The 16,611-nt window shown below is 46.4% G+C and overlaps 1 protein-coding gene across 1 annotated transcript; it reads left to right on the top strand.

Moving 5' to 3' along the window:
- The first annotated feature begins 5,452 nt into the window (after nucleotides 1-5,452).
- Nucleotides 5,453-15,005, top strand: LOC126544638 (17-beta-hydroxysteroid dehydrogenase type 6-like). The gene is made up of 5 exons (XM_050192081.3): nucleotides 5,453-5,838; nucleotides 6,274-6,480; nucleotides 7,201-7,383; nucleotides 13,755-13,887; nucleotides 14,468-15,005. The coding sequence occupies exons 1-5, from the start codon at nucleotides 5,634-5,636 to the stop codon at nucleotides 14,802-14,804; spliced, it is 1,065 nt and encodes a 354-aa protein (XP_050048038.1). The 5' UTR covers nucleotides 5,453-5,633; the 3' UTR covers nucleotides 14,805-15,005.
- Nucleotides 15,006-16,611: the final 1,606 nt, after the last annotated feature.

Genomic DNA, 16,611 nt, shown 5'->3' with positions numbered 1-16,611 from the left:
GTTTATTAATAATTTACTCAACTAATGTGTTTTACCTCAAATAACATTTAATCGTCTGTTTTACGAATGTTGTATCCGTGGTTAGAGATAAATGTAATCAAGTGCTGCTAAGCTTCCTCGGTGTCAGATTTTTCGGGCTTTCTGGTGCTAAATGAAACGAGTATCGCAATACATTAACAATGCATTGACAGCTACAATGTGTGCTCAGATTCTTTAGAGTGAAGAGATGGTATGACTAGATTTGACACGTATTTGAGGCACGATGCACGGATACGTGCATTTGCATGATCGCTTCTCTCATTGGCTGACGCGTAGCCCTCAAGCTATGCACACCCAGCAGCAACCAAATGAAAATTTATGCTGCCACATATTTCCATCTCGCAACCCGTTTAAGGTGGTGCTGCAAGGTTTTCAATAAGATCTCATCAACACCGATACACAAAACCAAGCCTTCTGACGTGCTTCTTAGCCATTGTAGGTACCATCAAAGACAGTACCTGCTAACGTACAGGGGTTTTCAGGGACTCTGTCAAGCTTCCTAGAGCAGTTTTATCCCGCAAATCCTTTGCACCTTTCTGCTGGAGAAATAAGGCTGATTTGATTTGTATCGACCCCGTTGAAGGTGAACCGAATTCAGGCACAGAAGTCCTTGCGAAAGCGAGGGTAACCTTGAACCTGAGAAAACGTCAACAAAATGCACGATATGACAGCCTGCCCGTGACCCTGGTATAACTTTTGTCTTGCGACCTTGCGGTGAGCAGCAACAGCGCGCGAATCGTCACCATGAAAATAGCTCTGTTCCTGCCTACAGATAACCACGCATGGTTGATCAAGCGCGACGAACGTGCGCAGTGTAACACATAGTAGAGGTCTTTAGAAGTGCTCAACTTTGCGGTCGAACCGAGGATGCGTACTCATTTGACTGCCTACTACTTCACGCACAATAACTCCACGCGTTGTACCAGTTTTAATGTGAAACCTGACGACACTGTCCACTAATCACGCATACATTATTCCCTTAGTTCCAGTTTTATAAGCTTCCAGTTGCAGTTAGACCCAACCTGGCGCTGCCAACTGTCAGCCCCGTAGTTTTTTTTTTCAACCGGTAAGCAGCTGTCTCAGTGAGTCAGCAGTACCGGGTTCCAATCCTGAAGGCTGAAATTAGCGAATTCTACCGTTTTCTGAAGACAACGTCAGCAGTGTGCTGAACGGCAGCCGCTGCTCTTTTTTCCTTTTTCTCATTAGTGATATCAGTGACACCACGTAGACCCCGTTAGGGCTTACAATATTTCGCGGCAGTATGTAGGACCCTATGATATGCGAGTCTTTCTAGCTACGTTCGCGTCATCACTGTAAGTAACGTTTGTATTAGCACTGCGTTAGTATTCACCATGATGACTCTATGCCAAAACTTAAATGTTTCAGGAAGACTGGAGAAAGAAAAAAAAGATTGTGTGGCGATTGAGCGTTAAATGCGAGAGAAATTCAAGGGAATTACGTCGCACTTTATTGAGGTCCTAGATGCATGATTAAACTGCGTTCACCACATCGCCAAGTGTTGTTCAGGAGCTCACTCGACACATGTCCTGCCTCTTCGAGGAGCGAAGTGCCAATGACGGGGGTCCGGAGTGCTCCACCGTCGGTTGCTCCAAATATTCACGCTACCCGCCGTGTTTGCTTAGTTGCTTTCGTATTGCGCGGCTAAGCACGAGGTTCCGGGATCGAATCCCGGCCACGGCGGTCGCATTTCCATGGAGGCGAAGTGCAAAGATACCCGGTTGCTTAGATTTAGGCGCACATTAGAGAACCCCAGATGGTCAAAATTAATTCGTAGTCCCGCACTACGCCGTGCCTCATAATCATGTCGTGATTTTGGCACATAAAGCCCCATAATTTACTATATGCACACGCTCTTCTAAGCTATCCCATCCTCTCTCTACCTAAACCGCATGATGGGCTTCCCACACTTCACACACATACAATTTGGCACTCCTAATGCTAACGCATTACAAAAAGGAACCTTAGCTGGTATCGAACTTGATGCCACTTTAGGAGGATGACGCACACTCAACTTCGGTGCTCACACATTTCTTTACTTAATACATAAATTATATTGAAATGCACGCTATATTAGCAACCTTCCCAAAAGCACCGGTTTGAGCTGCACACATCACGCTGAACTCATACGGCGTAACAAAGGAAGGAAAAGGAGCTCCAGACAGAACTGCTAACACAGACAAGCAGCATTACTTTACAAGGCAGGAGTTGCAGCGCACGCTAAGTGGCAAAGGGCAATAAAATCCATCGCCTGGAGGATCTGATGTGTGCCAGCGGTTCTGGACTCGCCGAGGCACACGACATATCCGGGAGTTCTTCCCCGAAAAGTCAGCCTTTCGCAATCACCGGCATGCTGGTCTCCTTGGTATATTAAGGAGCTCTCAATGCGGAAATCTCTGCACGAAACAAGTTTACAACTTTCACATCACGTTTTTTTTTTTATACGACGGGGAGTTAAGGCGCCCCCACTGAATTAAAAAGAAATAAACTTCCGACTTGAAGCTGGCCGAAAGAAATAATAGGAATGAAAAGAAAGGAAAGCTAGAAAGATTGCTTCAAGGGGGAGCGTTTGCGCACCTCTGCGTACTTTTAGCTACTATTACTGGAGAAGGCATTGTCAATGTCACTTTGTCCAAGACTAGGTACACTAACAGACAGGTTTTGGACGATGAAGAGGAAACAAACTAAAGATAACTGATTTCTGCAGCTACACAGAAACTTTTAGAATCGCCTGCTTCTTGGTCGATACCCCGTACTGGGTAGAAGCCGTCATTTGGAAGCGAGAAGCAAGATATACGCGTCACTGATTCGCACTGCAGGCAAAATAGCTTCTCTTTATCTTCTCTTCAAACGTAAGGTTTATTCTTCAAATGGCCGGACGAACTTTTCCCTATACCGTTATGTTACGATCGGTCCACATGACCACTTAGATTTTTTTTTTTTTTGACAGGCTGGTTGCATTACAAGGCGCGCAGAGCATGAAGTACGTGGCAGCGAATGCATAAAACTGGGAGAAACCCGTAGATTAACGTAGAGAACAATATGGTCAGAAACTAACATCAAGCGAGTCCTTTTCCACGCTCGCCCGAAGGTCGGCCAGCGGCATTTACCGCCCGAGGCAGTCACCCCCGGGAGCCGCCACAATTAACGACGTGGACGCGCCACCACGAAGCGACGGCAACGGCACCCATTGTTTCAAAGCGGAACGCATTCGCACGCCAGCGGAATACAGGAGAGCGAGCATTTCGGGGCTCCCGTATTACAACTTTCCGCTGTGCTCCAGTGGATGCGGTATTCACCTGCTTAACTCGAGGTCGCAGGTTCGGAACGAAAATCTCGGGTTTTTGACGTCCCAAAGCAACGGACCGGCTACGAGAAATGCGGGAATAGTGAGGCGGGTGGAAGAGGAAGGCGTGGGACTCCGCGTTAATTTCTGCCATCCAGTTTTTTTTAACGATGCCCACCAAATCTAAGTACACGAGCGTACGTGGCAAGCCTAAATCAGCCCACAGTAATTAGCACTCCTCTCGCTGCTCACGTATCACCCCGACATTTATTTAATGGTTATATAACTAATGCAAGCAACTGATTGCCACATTGAAGGCGGGAGATGGAAATTCGAGACAATGAAGAAAACGGGAACAAAGCAAAAGCGGGAGCCAACGTTTCGACAAATGGACTTGTCTTTTTGAAGTCCAGTTGTCGAAACGTTGGCTCCCACTTTTACCGATACCCGCCGTGGTTGCTCAGTGGCTATGGTGTTGGGCTGCTAAGCACGAGGTCGCGGGATCGTATCCCGGCCGCGGCGGCTGCATTTCGATGGGGGCGAAATGCGAAAACACCCGTGTACTTAGATTTAGGTGCACGTTAAAGGACCCCATAGTGGTCGAAATTTCCGGAGTCCCCCACTACGGCGTGCCTCATGAGCAGAAAGTGGTTTTGACACGTCAAACCCCATAATTTAATTTTTTTTTTTACTTTTACCGTGTTCTAGTTTTTCTCATAAATGGACAAGTTGTAACATGTTGCTGAGCAGCGGAAAGAGGCACTCAGGTGGAGCAGTTTCCGGCCTTCACTGCCAAATCTGCACCAGCTGCAGACCCGATACAATATATTCTTGATGCTAGCCTAACAACGCTAGTCTCAAGCAGCTTTCTGAACCAACCATCGAACCATGGTCACCCTGCTTTCAATATGCGGCAACTAAGGTCTCTAGGCCGTTCTTTCACACAAAAGTTCGCAAAAGTTCTTTGTAAATGCCCGAGTGTCAGTCATTATACACTCAGAGTGTTTTTAAGGGAATTAATGCCGCGAATCAGTGGCCTTTGTACAACCCTCCTTCGCGATTCTCTAAGGAAGTGATTACCACCTGTACTCAGCACACGTAATGCCATGCGGTCGCTTTCTCGTGGTTTCCTCAATGGAGTTTCCAGCGTGTCTTGTCTTGTGTACATGTACCTTATATTGTCAGGTTCACAAGTCACCGTTTCATGCGCCACTGGCCACGAAGTTGTTTGTTTGTTTGTTTGTTTGTTTGTTTGTTTGTTTGTTTGTTTGGTTGTTTGTTTTTAATGAAGAAACTGCGAAAAGTTTCAAATGCTTCGGAGGCAGAGCGTACAGATTGAAAAGTACTGCATGGCGTGGATACGGCCCCAAAGTAAAATATGCGCTAATAACTTGCGAGTTGTGCGCTTCAGCCGCGAAGAATTCGAGGTTACTTCCAATTACAGCCTTTAAGAAAGCTTCTGTTAGAAGTTGTGTGCGTGTGCATGTACGTATCCATACCATGTGGGTGCGTAAATGTAAACGTGTGTGTGCCTGTGTTTGCGTTTGCGCGCACGTATGTTTAGCTGCGTGCCCTTCTTAATAAAAAAAAATCCTGGTTCAATTCCGATCACTGAAAACGCTTGCGGACGCCTCCAGCACCTACTTTCGCGACTGCTTTCGGGATCGAAGCGGGCCGTTGACATCGCAGCGATGCCTTCTGCTCGATTCCATGCCGCTCTTATCGCCCACTGTTCGCGGCCATTGACAACGCTGGCGGAGCGTCGCCCTAACAACTGGCGAAGCGAGAAAAAGGAATAGCATGGGAAACGGGCGTCGCTTCGAAATAGCAGCCCATGACGCGCCTCGCCCAGCGTTGGCTTCCTCGTCGCAACGTCGAGCACGCAGGTGTCTGCTGTCCCTCATTTTCTCTATGTTAAACAGAAAGGGTGGACGGTGAGGCGACTCTGTGTTTTAGACTACCTGGCAAATGCGTTCGCTCGTTCTTTTCTCCATAACAGCCCTATTCTTTTACCTTAATGGGCATAACTCTCTCTTGCGATCCCGTGCAAAGGCGCTGTCCAGCGCGCGAGACCGGAGGATACGATGGCAGGTGCTTTAAAAGTCGAGCTTGGTTCCGCCTACCTGCATTATCCTTGGCCGCCGGGCTCGTGCAGCTTTCTCGGCTCGAGGTCACTTTGCGACGGAACAAAGAATGCGCGCGGGTTGTAGCACGCGCGCGTCCGGCGCGAGTTGTCACTTGGGTCTGTGGCGTGCACGCCGTTGGCACCGTGCTCTTGGGGAAAAAAAACATGCCCACGGTGGCCCAGCTAACCATCCCCGCGGCCGCCTTGGTGTGGCTGGCAGCTCAGCGACTGCCTTCGCTCCTGTCCGCAGCCACGAACCTCAGCCTGACGGTGCTGGCGCTGTACTCTGGGTACTGGTTGCTGTGGCACGCCCGCCGAGCACTTTTCAATGGGCTGGTCGATCCGAAAGGGAAGTGCGTTCTCATCACCGGTAAGAAGTGTTCGCTGACAAAGGCGACGCCATTGTATAGGTTTTGCGACGCCTGTCTCGGTGCTTACGGCGAGATGAGAAACTTCCTCACTGTGAACGTTTGGTGCCGCGAATAAACGGCTGTTGAAAGATTCCTCGTACTACTGGGGTGAAAAGACATTAACAATCGTTCTGACCGGCACGTCAGCGACCTTCGTCGGCATTATTAGCCTATCGAGTGTAGGACGAAGGATTTCCCCAGTGATCTCTAGATATGTCTTGCGTCAGAATCCCTGAGCACTAAGACCTGGCCTCAAATTTTCGGATCCCTTCACTTCGAGTCAAGTGAACGTGTTTCATAATTGAGTGCAACAACTCTCTTAATTGCTCTGAACAAGACATTTATTCCCACGAGAATACCGCAGAACTATTTCTTTGGTTCACTCATTATTTCAGGTTGTGACAGCGGCTTCGGTCACATGCTGGCGATGCAGCTGGCCAGGGAAGGATTTTTCGTTTTCGCGGGGTGCTTGGACGAAAAAGGTGACGGTGCCAAGGTTATAAAGAACGCGGAGAACACTTTAGTGCTGCAAATGGACGTCACCAAGAAAGACGAAATAAGTGAAGCACTACGAGTCGTGCAAAACCACTTGGACGGAAGAGGTGAGCCTTTCAATCAACTCATCGATAGCCTTTTATTCAATCTCAATAGGTGAAAAACTGGCGCAGCAATCCCTAAACTGCTGAACGAATGTCAGGTTTAAAAGCTCCGGACTTGCAGTTGTTCACTCATGTGATGAACTATGAACTTCGTATTTTGAAATAAATGGCTCGAAAGTAAACACCTCGGAATAGACGATAGGAGAGATGCCTCCTGCTGGTCTTGTCTTATGTGCCATCTTCTTTTGAGCCATTTTTCTCAAGACGAACCTACACCAATTGAGCCAAAATAGAGTCCTACTCAAGCATACTATGTAGTTAGTTTTCTGGTACTCCAAGTTCTTTCTTTCTTAACTTCAGTTCACCTACATTGTTCCGTAGCTTGATAGAGTTGCTCTGTTACAAAGTAGGTGTGCAGCCTTTCGTACGCTTTCTTTCTTATGCACCTTTTTTAGATAGCGGCTTCATGGTATCGTGATCATCGGTGGTGATCCCTAGTGAGTGAGGAAATGACCAGAAATCACGAGAAAGAATTAGCATCATCGCAACGTCCCTACAGTTCAGCAATCAGGATGTTGGTAGTAGTCCTGTATTTCGCAAAATACTCCTAAGAACGTTGTAATTGGGTGCTGTTGTTATGAAGAGATCTCTCGGCACAGCCGTTGTCGCATGATCGATTCGCACGAATTCAAGACAGTTCGGAACTTTTGTTCTTGCCCACAGAGCTGTGGGCGGTCGTCGCCAACGCTGGAGTCGCCTGCTTGGGCTACATTGAGTGGCAGCCCATAAGCAGGGTGCGGTCGGTTTTCGACGTCAACACGTTTGGAGCCCTGTCGGTTGCAACAGCCTTCTTGCCCCTGCTAAAGAAATCTCGGGGCCGGCTGGTCATCGTGACAAGTTTATTGGGTTTGTGTTTCATGTTTTTTTTATTTCTTGTTCCATGTACAATGAATATCACAAATAACAGAAACTTCTGATGGAGTTTTAAAGATTTCCTTTGCTCATGCTCAGTAAATTCAGTTGCTTTGCATCATAGTCATCCGGGTACCGTTTCCGATAAGTGGGAGTCCATGAAACCAAGCCAGACCGAGGTTCCCCGAAAGATAGAGCCACGAAATGGTCAACAGCTGTCAAACAAGAGATGTCTGTGGAGCTAAAGTTTCGACAAAGGCACTCGTCTTCCACTTTCTCTTCGACAAATACGGGAATCCTTGGCGAGACATCGATACCGGAGGCACCTATCATTCGACCACCGTTGCTCACTAGAAGTTCCCAATGATTTACAAACTTCAGAGGACGGTACACTACCAGCGCTCGAGGATCAATGACGAGGTCGTGGGTGAGAGCCCCGTCGCTGTTTCCGAATTTCGACGAGAGCACAATGCAAGACCGCTCACGTACTGGTTCAGATGCGCGCTGATAAACGACAGGATTACCCGCCCCGGTAGACCAGTGGCTCTGGCGTTGCGCTCCTGAGCTCAAGGTCGCGAGTTCGATCCCGTTATCGGCGGCCGCATTTCAATGGGGGCAAAATGCAAAAACTCACGTCTACTTAAACTTAGGTGCACGTAAGAGAACCACAAGCGATCAAAATTAATCCGGATTACCTGCGTGGCCACAAGGCCATACTTAGCAGCCCATGCTGGTCGAAAACTTGGGTAACTGGGTCGGCTCAAGAGGCTAGATAGGTAGATAGAAAATGCGCGAAGTAGGAAGAGAATGCTAATCGCAATAAAAAACTTCGCGAAAATATGGTAGGGGTCACTTAGTCGTCGTTCCGCTCAAGTAGCACGCTTCATTCACAAAATAATTTAATGGTATGAAACGATGGAGAAAATGCGGCGAGGCACACACATATCTGGTCTCATCGCATATAACCGCGCATTAGCGTATCACGAGCGGCTCGTCACACCAAAAATTACGGCAGAGAACCTCTGCAATGGCGGCCCAGTGGTACGTCATGCAACGTCAAATTAGCGCTCACTCTGTAGCATGTGGTTTAAAATCATAAACCAGTAATTTTCTTTTCCTCCTGTGAATATTGCAGTTTATTGCATATTTCAGTTGGACTACAGCCATTACTTTTGGTCATTTTTCTGACTTCTTGCTTAACTGTACTGTAGAGATTCACTAGTGCCATGTATCTTGTTAAATTCTGCACTAAGTGTCATTTTATAACATATATTGTTGATCTTTTCAAAAGCCACTATGGCCAACTACATCTAGTCTTTAGCGAGTAAATGATTATCCTTTGTCAAACATTTATACATTTGTGCTTCAAACTTGGTTCCACCTCTCAAACATTCAAATAGAGTCCTACAAAAGTAGATAACTGAGTTTCAACCTTTTAAAGGTGCCGGGCAAAATTTTCGATAAATCAATTAATCGACGAAAAACCCCGCATCAAAAGCGATTATACAATTAAAGGCTAAAGTAATGAATGATTAATCGTTAATCCAATAAAAAAGAACAGTCGAGCATCCCTAGTCAGACATGGGATTCGAGTTGAGTTGAGTTGAGTTGAGTTGAGTGGTTGCAGGCTACTGGTGGGATTAGCCTCGCAGTTGCTGCCGGCAACTACTGCAAGACTAATCCCACCAGTAGCCTACAACCACTCAACACGAGTATTATTTGGCACCATCTGTTACGGCGGCGGCTGCGTATTTTCTTGGGAACGATTCCTGATATGGTTTATGGCAACATTGCTTTATTTAATAGTGGAACTATATGTAGCGACGATTTTAACAAAGAATCAGTGCATTTCTAACTTTGCTATCACCGAAGACAACGGGGTCTTTTCGTCCTATTCTCAAAGGTACGTGCTAAGCTAACCAGCTCATAAGACTGCCGTGCTGATAATGCGCGAGCAAGCATGCTCCAAATTAAGATTATTATTAGGGTACTTTGTTATGCGCAGCGCACTGACACAAACTTCATTATTAAGCGAATGCTGGGATTTTAACATTGTATTATATTAATGTTGATAAAAGCTGTTCATACTCGAAGACTATCCGAAAACTATTCGATACTCAACTCGATTTGATTCGCGTTTCGCACTGTTCGATTCGTATTAGATTCTTTCACAAAAATTACTATTCGCGCACCTCCACCTTGTTTAAACACGTCCCACTGCACAAAAAAACACTGACGTTTCTGCGACATCGCGGCGTCACCAATGACGTCGCGATGTCGAAAGTTTCTGTCAAATTTGAGCAAGACCCTATTCCCTAGGTGGAAATTAGCGCGAAGCCCTCCCTTAATATGCCGACACAAAACAGTCGTGAGAGAAAAATATAGGACTAACGTAATAGATCGTTATTGATTATCTTCAAATCACCGGGACGTATAACTTCGGTCCACAGAATCGGGAGACAAGTAGGTGAAGTTCAACTAGATAAAGCATCACTATACCACTGTCTTCGGTACAAGGCCAAGTAGAATCCTTGCGCTAGAATCATAACCATTGCACAGTACTGCACGATGCACAGACACTGTGTACTAGAATACTGTGTTCTAATACCATGGCCGTTCGATCAAAACTCGTTTTGATCTAGCGGACATGCTATACTCGCGGGCTACTTTCGTGGTTATGAAGGGAAACCAATGGGAGAGTGGCTGCTGCACGTGTGTTACTGCGCGCACTATTCCAGCAGCGTTTGACAGTCCTTTGGTTGGTCGGAACACACACTGAAACGACGCAGGTTCCACGCGCGACGGTTTCACGTTGCCCAGACGCGGAAGGGAAAAGCCGCAAAATAAGTAAACATTCAGTGGTGTGTTTTGTCTTATTTAACTACTGGTAATAAGAAGTTCATGTTTTCCATTCCCCAAACTAAACTAACCTGGTTTAAAACACGGGACTCTTTTCAGAATCTCTCTCACGTTTGCGCGCTTTGCCTGCGTAGCTTTCCCTTCATAGTCACAGAAAGTTGTCCGCGAGTATAGTACACTGTGCAGACGCGGTTCGAGTCGCCGATGGTGGCGATTGTTGCGAGAGTGTTGGTCGGTGAATGTGTTTTGGAAGGCACAGTAAGTCATGCCTTAACAGACTACGACGGCATTGTGTGCGACAATAAAAATTCCACTGAAAGACAAACTCAAATAAAAGTAGTACCTGTGAATGGATTTCAAACTGAATGGGTTTCTCGCGTGCCCTGCAGAAGTATTTTAACAAAACCTTCATTGTCACTTGGAGCAACCGCGGAGGTCTCAAAGATGTTGCAATCACAAAGCGCGTACTGATACTGCTCCGCAACCGTCTCCGCTTCAAAGGCGTTCGCATCCTCACATGGGCGGCGATCTCAATGGTCGCTACAAATTTTGTTGGGATAGCAAGCCGCATGTGCGTGTGCCGGGTTAGAAGGCCCCCAGTTACACGCAGTGCGAGGCAACAAAGTCAAAGCACTGTCACGCTTTGTTCAATCATCCTAAAGCTATCATTCCCTGTTCCGCTGCTGGCCCACACGTCGTGCGCCCATACATTGCCGTTCCAACTGAGGAGCCGTGTGCGTGCAGTACAGCGCTGCATACACTCGGCTGACCGGAAAGGATAGTATAAGTCTGAGACCATGCAGCCGCAGCCACCCCTTTGCCTATGCCGGACACCTTGGGCACGTGAGGTCAATCCTGGCTACAATATTGAACTTCGTCTGGCAACGCCTAACTTCGAGCAATACAGAGAAAGGGACGAGGCTATTTCAGCATAAGTTCATTCTTGTGCGATACCGCTTCATGCATGCACTTACCAAGATTCTTTAGCCAGGCTAGTTGCCTGAATCGGGCTTCTTGCTACCACTGCTCTCACCATTGTTCAGTGGTGATGTCGTGCACCGGCAGTGTTATGGCTAGATTATGTAAATGCGCCAGTGCAGCGTCTTGGGCCTGGGAGCTGGCGTTTGATCTGCTAATATTTCTGTGTGGGGAGACGTGCAAGCAACTCCTGGTTGTCTTTATGCCGATGGAAGCAACAAAAGCGCGAGTATTGATGGCGTTTACTGTAAGTCGGTCAATCACAATTCCCATGCGACAGCAGTTAAGGGCTCGAAACTTTGTTTGCCTTGTCTGTCCATCCATCCGTCAAGCCGTTCATTGTGTTGCGTTCACGACGAGCTTTATCATCATCGATGTGCTTTTGTATTCATCAAACTACCTCGTCATCGCCAGCTTTTCCACCACTGTAGGCCGAAAAAAATGACAACCTATGTCCACAGCCGCCACCACTAGAATTCTAACCCATGTCAGAGCTGCAATCTGCATTTGAGAGTCTGTATTTGCAACCGCTGTGCATTAGCGAATCGGCATTTGCTACCATTGTGTCACCGCGCAACAACAGTCTTCAGTAGTTACTGCAAGATTTTGCGCTCCACACAGACTCTGGGAGCTGTGGCGTTTGCGCCCGTATTTCGGAGGCCAGCCTAGTACTGTAATGGACGAGGGTGACATTATGCGCACCTCATATATAAATTGTTCTTCACAAGATGGTACTTAATTGGTGTGGTTATTTGCTGTCGCACTAGTTCAAACAGCGTCGGTGGCACCGACGAGACGTATAGGCTCAAACAAAGAAAATACACAAAGCAGAAGATGCACCTAGAGTCAGGTGGTTTGTAGAAAATGTGGAAAGCATCGATGGCATCAAAGTCAACAACACTATCGCAATGATAATGCCCCATTGCCTTAGCCGCCAAATGTTCAGTATGGCAGCATCGCAAATGTAAAAAAAAATAAAAAATGCTTTCTTTTTCTTACTCAAAACTCGTAGGTGGAAGTGAGTCGTTTCACTCGTAATATAAGGTAGAAGTTTCCGTGGAAACTTTGGCGTCGGAGTTGGTATCTCCACAGGTGGATCCTTCATGCTGACTCCTGGAAACTTAAAAGCAAGAGACATTTACGACAGCTGCTACAACGTCACCGGTGGCTTAAGCATCGATTTACACAGACACTGAGTCCTAAATTTGTAAGGAAGCTTTGTATTTAAAGGTCATCTCAAACGTCGCGGTGCCTACACTTGACTTAGACAATGTCCTGCTAAAAGATGGAAACGGAAAATATGACTGTTTTGCGCAAGTTCTCGAAACTTATACACTGACCACAGGGCAACCTCACCATGATAATGCACAAAATAAGCACAAATTAACTTCCTTCATCAGAAGTGTGTGAGTAAAATATATTCGAATAGTAAAATGTAAAACCACCTTGATATAGTTACAAATAAAAGGTTGAATAAAGTTATATATTCCAACCAAATATATTCATCCTACCAAGACATGCAGAGCCTGAGGGTGCTAAAGTCTTTATGTAGGTGTATTGATTACCACGACAAGGATTACCTTCTGTGCAAAAAGAACGTGAAGTATTTCACAGAGAAGAGAAACGCCCAACTTAGGCGCGAATCATGATGTCTGTCTATAAATGGATCAAATTACATTAACTGCCATTCCAAGGCACTCGACCCTGCACTGCAAGAAATACATGGCAGTATTATATTGCTTTGCGCATTTTCTGGGGAGTCATCATGATTAGAGAGTAAGCAATTATCTATTTATGGCTCAGGCAGTAAGCATCTGCTTTTGAATAATAAGTTCGACCACAGGCATGAAGCATATGCTCAGTTTTATTATTGACTGCATATATAACAAGCGAAGAAAGAAATAATTTTTTGTACATTGCTGCCGGAAAGCACTACGTCGAAGGTCCCGTCAAACATAGTAGTACATTTAGCAAAGTGGTCATCTGCAGCATTATGAAGCAGTTGTAAGTGAAATCAAGGCGCGTTGAGCATTCACGGATTTTAATTCACCTGGAGCTGCTTTTTCTCCTGTGTGCTGCTTTTTCTTAGCCACCACTCGACAAAACCGTCAAAAACAAGTTGTGTTCACAAGTGTAGACACGGTACCTGAAAGGGTTATCTAAGGGAAGCATTTATTTCCCAAATGTCCCCAAATTTATCACAAACACCTAAATATTACAATATATCCTTGTTTAATTTTTCATTTAGGTTACTACATTACTGTGCGACCGAACCCGACCCCCTCTTCCCAAAGCGACAACCATATAACCATTGGCTTCTAGCCCATTCTTCTGTAATTGGCACGTAAACAAAAAGCAGTCAAAAATGGAATGGCGGTCTTGCGTGTAAGAGAATGCGACTAACTGAATTGAGAGCACAAGAAATTGTTGAAAATCTGCTGTCCTTTTTTTTATCTCACTTCACTTTATCATGGCTCCACCTTCACCGCTAAATTTCCCCCTAATTTTATTCCTGCGGTTTTCCCCAGGTCGTATGACCATGCCTGAGTACCTGGCCTACTGCATGTCCAAGTGTGCCTGCACTTCTCTGGCTGACGGCCTTCGTCGACAGTATTTCAACACGGGCCTCCGGGTCTGCATGGTCGAGCCGGGAGCATACAGGTTGGCATTTAATGACTCGGCTTGTGACATGACAACTTCGTAATATTCTAGACACGTGTTACGCAGCTGCATTCTAATCACATAGCCTATGCCGTGAAAGGTACTGCAGGTTAATAAACCCGTTCAGTTTCTGCCGGTTGAGCGCTCTGGCAAAAGCTTCGCGTACAAAAAAAATAAGAAAGGCGTTTAGGTTCGTGGCTCAAAGTTGTGAACTTAGACATTATCTGTAAACGCGAATGTCTAACTCACGTGCTCAGCTTCCCCATATTAGTGTCGGCTTGAGGCGCGGAATGTATGTTAGTAGCGCAGCAGAACTATGGAAGGACTGTGCCTGCCCCTTAAGATAACTGCCATTGGTCATTCTAGGCCAGTAATCTCAGTTGGGTACAAGCAGCGGCTACCTGCTTTTTCACTCCCTCAACAGATCAGCAATTGCGACGTCCCGGCTCAGAGGCCCCTTGTGACATCCATGTAGCATTTTTGCAATGTTCGAAACTTGAAATATGCTCATCTGCTTTATTAAAATTGTACTTATTAGTGGCTGTGTCAACTGCCATTCACACACTGCTTCTATTTGCAGAACAGCGCTGGTGAACCACTCTCGGATGGAAGAAGCGTTCGACCAAGACTTGGAGCTGCTTCCCGACAGAGTACGCGAGAGAATCAATCAGAAAGTCGTCGCTTACTTCAAGCACACTGCTGACGTCCTTCATTCGTCCTTCATGAGAGACGAGCTTCAGGAGGTGGTCGACGCAATGAGGATGGCCGTTCAAGAGAAGCTGCCTCGAGCGTCCTACAGACCGGGAGCCACCGTGCTAGGTCTGGTTCGATGGTTGCACAACATCGCGCCGGCCGAGCTGGCTGACGAAGTCATGGACGCGGCCCGCAGGATATCGACGCTCGTAAAGAGAAATTAGCAAGCGTTTTTAGCGTGAGCGTGGCTTGATGTTGGCTTTAGGAGTTCAACAAGGCTTGAACGCAATCCTAATCCTCAGCGCTAAAACTATTGAGAGTGCCATCGATAAGAACTTTATGCAAAACTCTTAAACAACTTTATATAAACCTCTGTAAGCCTGTTAGAGGTATATTATGTATTAAACCGAAGCTTTGCTTTCCCAGGTTTGGCGTGGCTGTTGACTGTCGGATCGGTCGCTATCTCGGCGGGTACACTTGTGCATACATGTACAAAGATTAAGTTACTTATATAACCCGTGTCCGCTGAACGAGTATGTGCGCCTCTATTTTGGTTAACAAAACATTCGGCAGAACCCATCTCACGATGACTGTCGACGGTAATGCGTTTAACATTGGGTCAACACAACGACACAACGTGCTGTCACCGTCGAAACCAGTTATGGATGAGGCGCGTACTGCCACGGGACTGCTCTTTCACGCTTCCCCAAGAACACTCGGCGCCCTCTAGCGCCGCCCCCGCGAAACCACCGTGGGGTCTCGCCGAATGCATGGCCCTCGGGCACGTGAGAACGCTCGGAAACGCGTCATGCGGCGACTGGTCTCCTCGCTCGCGCTTCCATGGTTTCAATGGCGCCGAGAAACGATAAGCGTGCCGGTGTCTGCGATCGCTGACAACTGTTCCCTCGCTGGCCGCACACACAGTGGCCCGTACTTAGGGATCAAAGTTGGCGAGGGGTTCATTGAAAAGAGCCAGGTACCCAGAGCATTCACGGCGCAGCAAGCTAAAGCGTTGGCATGAAAGACGTTCCTTCAGAAAGCGGCACATAGCCAGAGCATTCGTGACACTCGATGTGTGCCTAGCGACCCAAGTAGGCGGTAAAAGAGTTAGATGCAAACATACATCGATGTGAACATGCATAGGTACTTGGCTCCCGGAAAGTGCGAGAAGTACCTTAAGCATCCTAACGCCATTAAAAATACCTTCAAACACTGAACCATAGCATGTAATGTTCGCTCACAGACACCTCTGTAGAACACAGATCCATTAATAGTATACTGAGTTATATTTAACGGATTCCTTGATTTGCTTTATTTGCTTTCATGTAGCCACTCAGTATGCGGCGCCAGGTGTGCGCCCGTTCTTGGCAAATCCTCCAGAATGGACACGTTTCAGTGCGATTCCCACATAAAGCCTCAGCATAATAATGGTGGTTCGCATATATCTCTAGAGCCCGGCGATATGTTAATAAAAAGGTGAATTGCATTTCACAGATTTCTTTATTTACTGTGCTCTCCTTGAACTGCCACTAAACGTAATTGTAATGTTGAGGAAGAACATTGGACGCCCCCAAATGTTGAAATCAACCAAACCACTCTTTATATAGCACAAAATGTGCATCACCAGCAAAGAAAGCTTCGCTCCACATAGATTCCAACACGTGCATTGAATCTGCACATTTTATATAAACGTAATGACGTCTGTTCAATTACTGCACTATGTTGCATTACAGCAGTCCTTATCAGATTCAACATTCATTTATTCCTCCACGAGAAAAAGGCCCGATACGCGAAGCTTCGTTGGAGCAGCTTGACGGGGTCCGGGACCAATTTACAAAATGGCAGCAGTGAAGGGAAAAAAATACCATTTCTGATACATCATGAATCAAGGAACTATACGCAATGCAGAATTACAATTAAACTTAATGTAAGCCGAAAGTCAAATTCAGATATACAAGGCACTGAGAAGCAAAAACAAAAGCATAAAACAACGGTATAGCAGAAACAGAAGGTTTAAAACATAATTGCAAT

This window comes from Dermacentor andersoni, chromosome 10 (assembly GCF_023375885.2).
Source record: "Dermacentor andersoni chromosome 10, qqDerAnde1_hic_scaffold, whole genome shotgun sequence".
Taxonomy (NCBI): domain Eukaryota; kingdom Metazoa; phylum Arthropoda; class Arachnida; order Ixodida; family Ixodidae; genus Dermacentor; species Dermacentor andersoni.
The sequence above is the reverse complement of the archived record's forward strand: the minus strand, read 5'-3'. Positions and strand labels throughout refer to the sequence as shown.

What these genes read in the sequence shown, in the direction of transcription:
- LOC126544638 (XM_050192081.3), top strand. Translation starts at nt 5,634, where the DNA reads ATGCCCACGGTGGCCCAGCTAACCATCCCCGCGGCCGCCTTGGTGTGG. An exon ending in CATCGTGACAAGTTTATTGG is followed by an intron (nt 7,384 to 13,754) that starts GTTTGTGTTTCA and finishes GGTTTTCCCCAG; the next exon opens with GTCGTATGACCATGCCTGAG. An exon ending in GTCGAGCCGGGAGCATACAG is followed by an intron (nt 13,888 to 14,467) that starts GTTGGCATTTAA and finishes TTCTATTTGCAG; the next exon opens with AACAGCGCTGGTGAACCACT.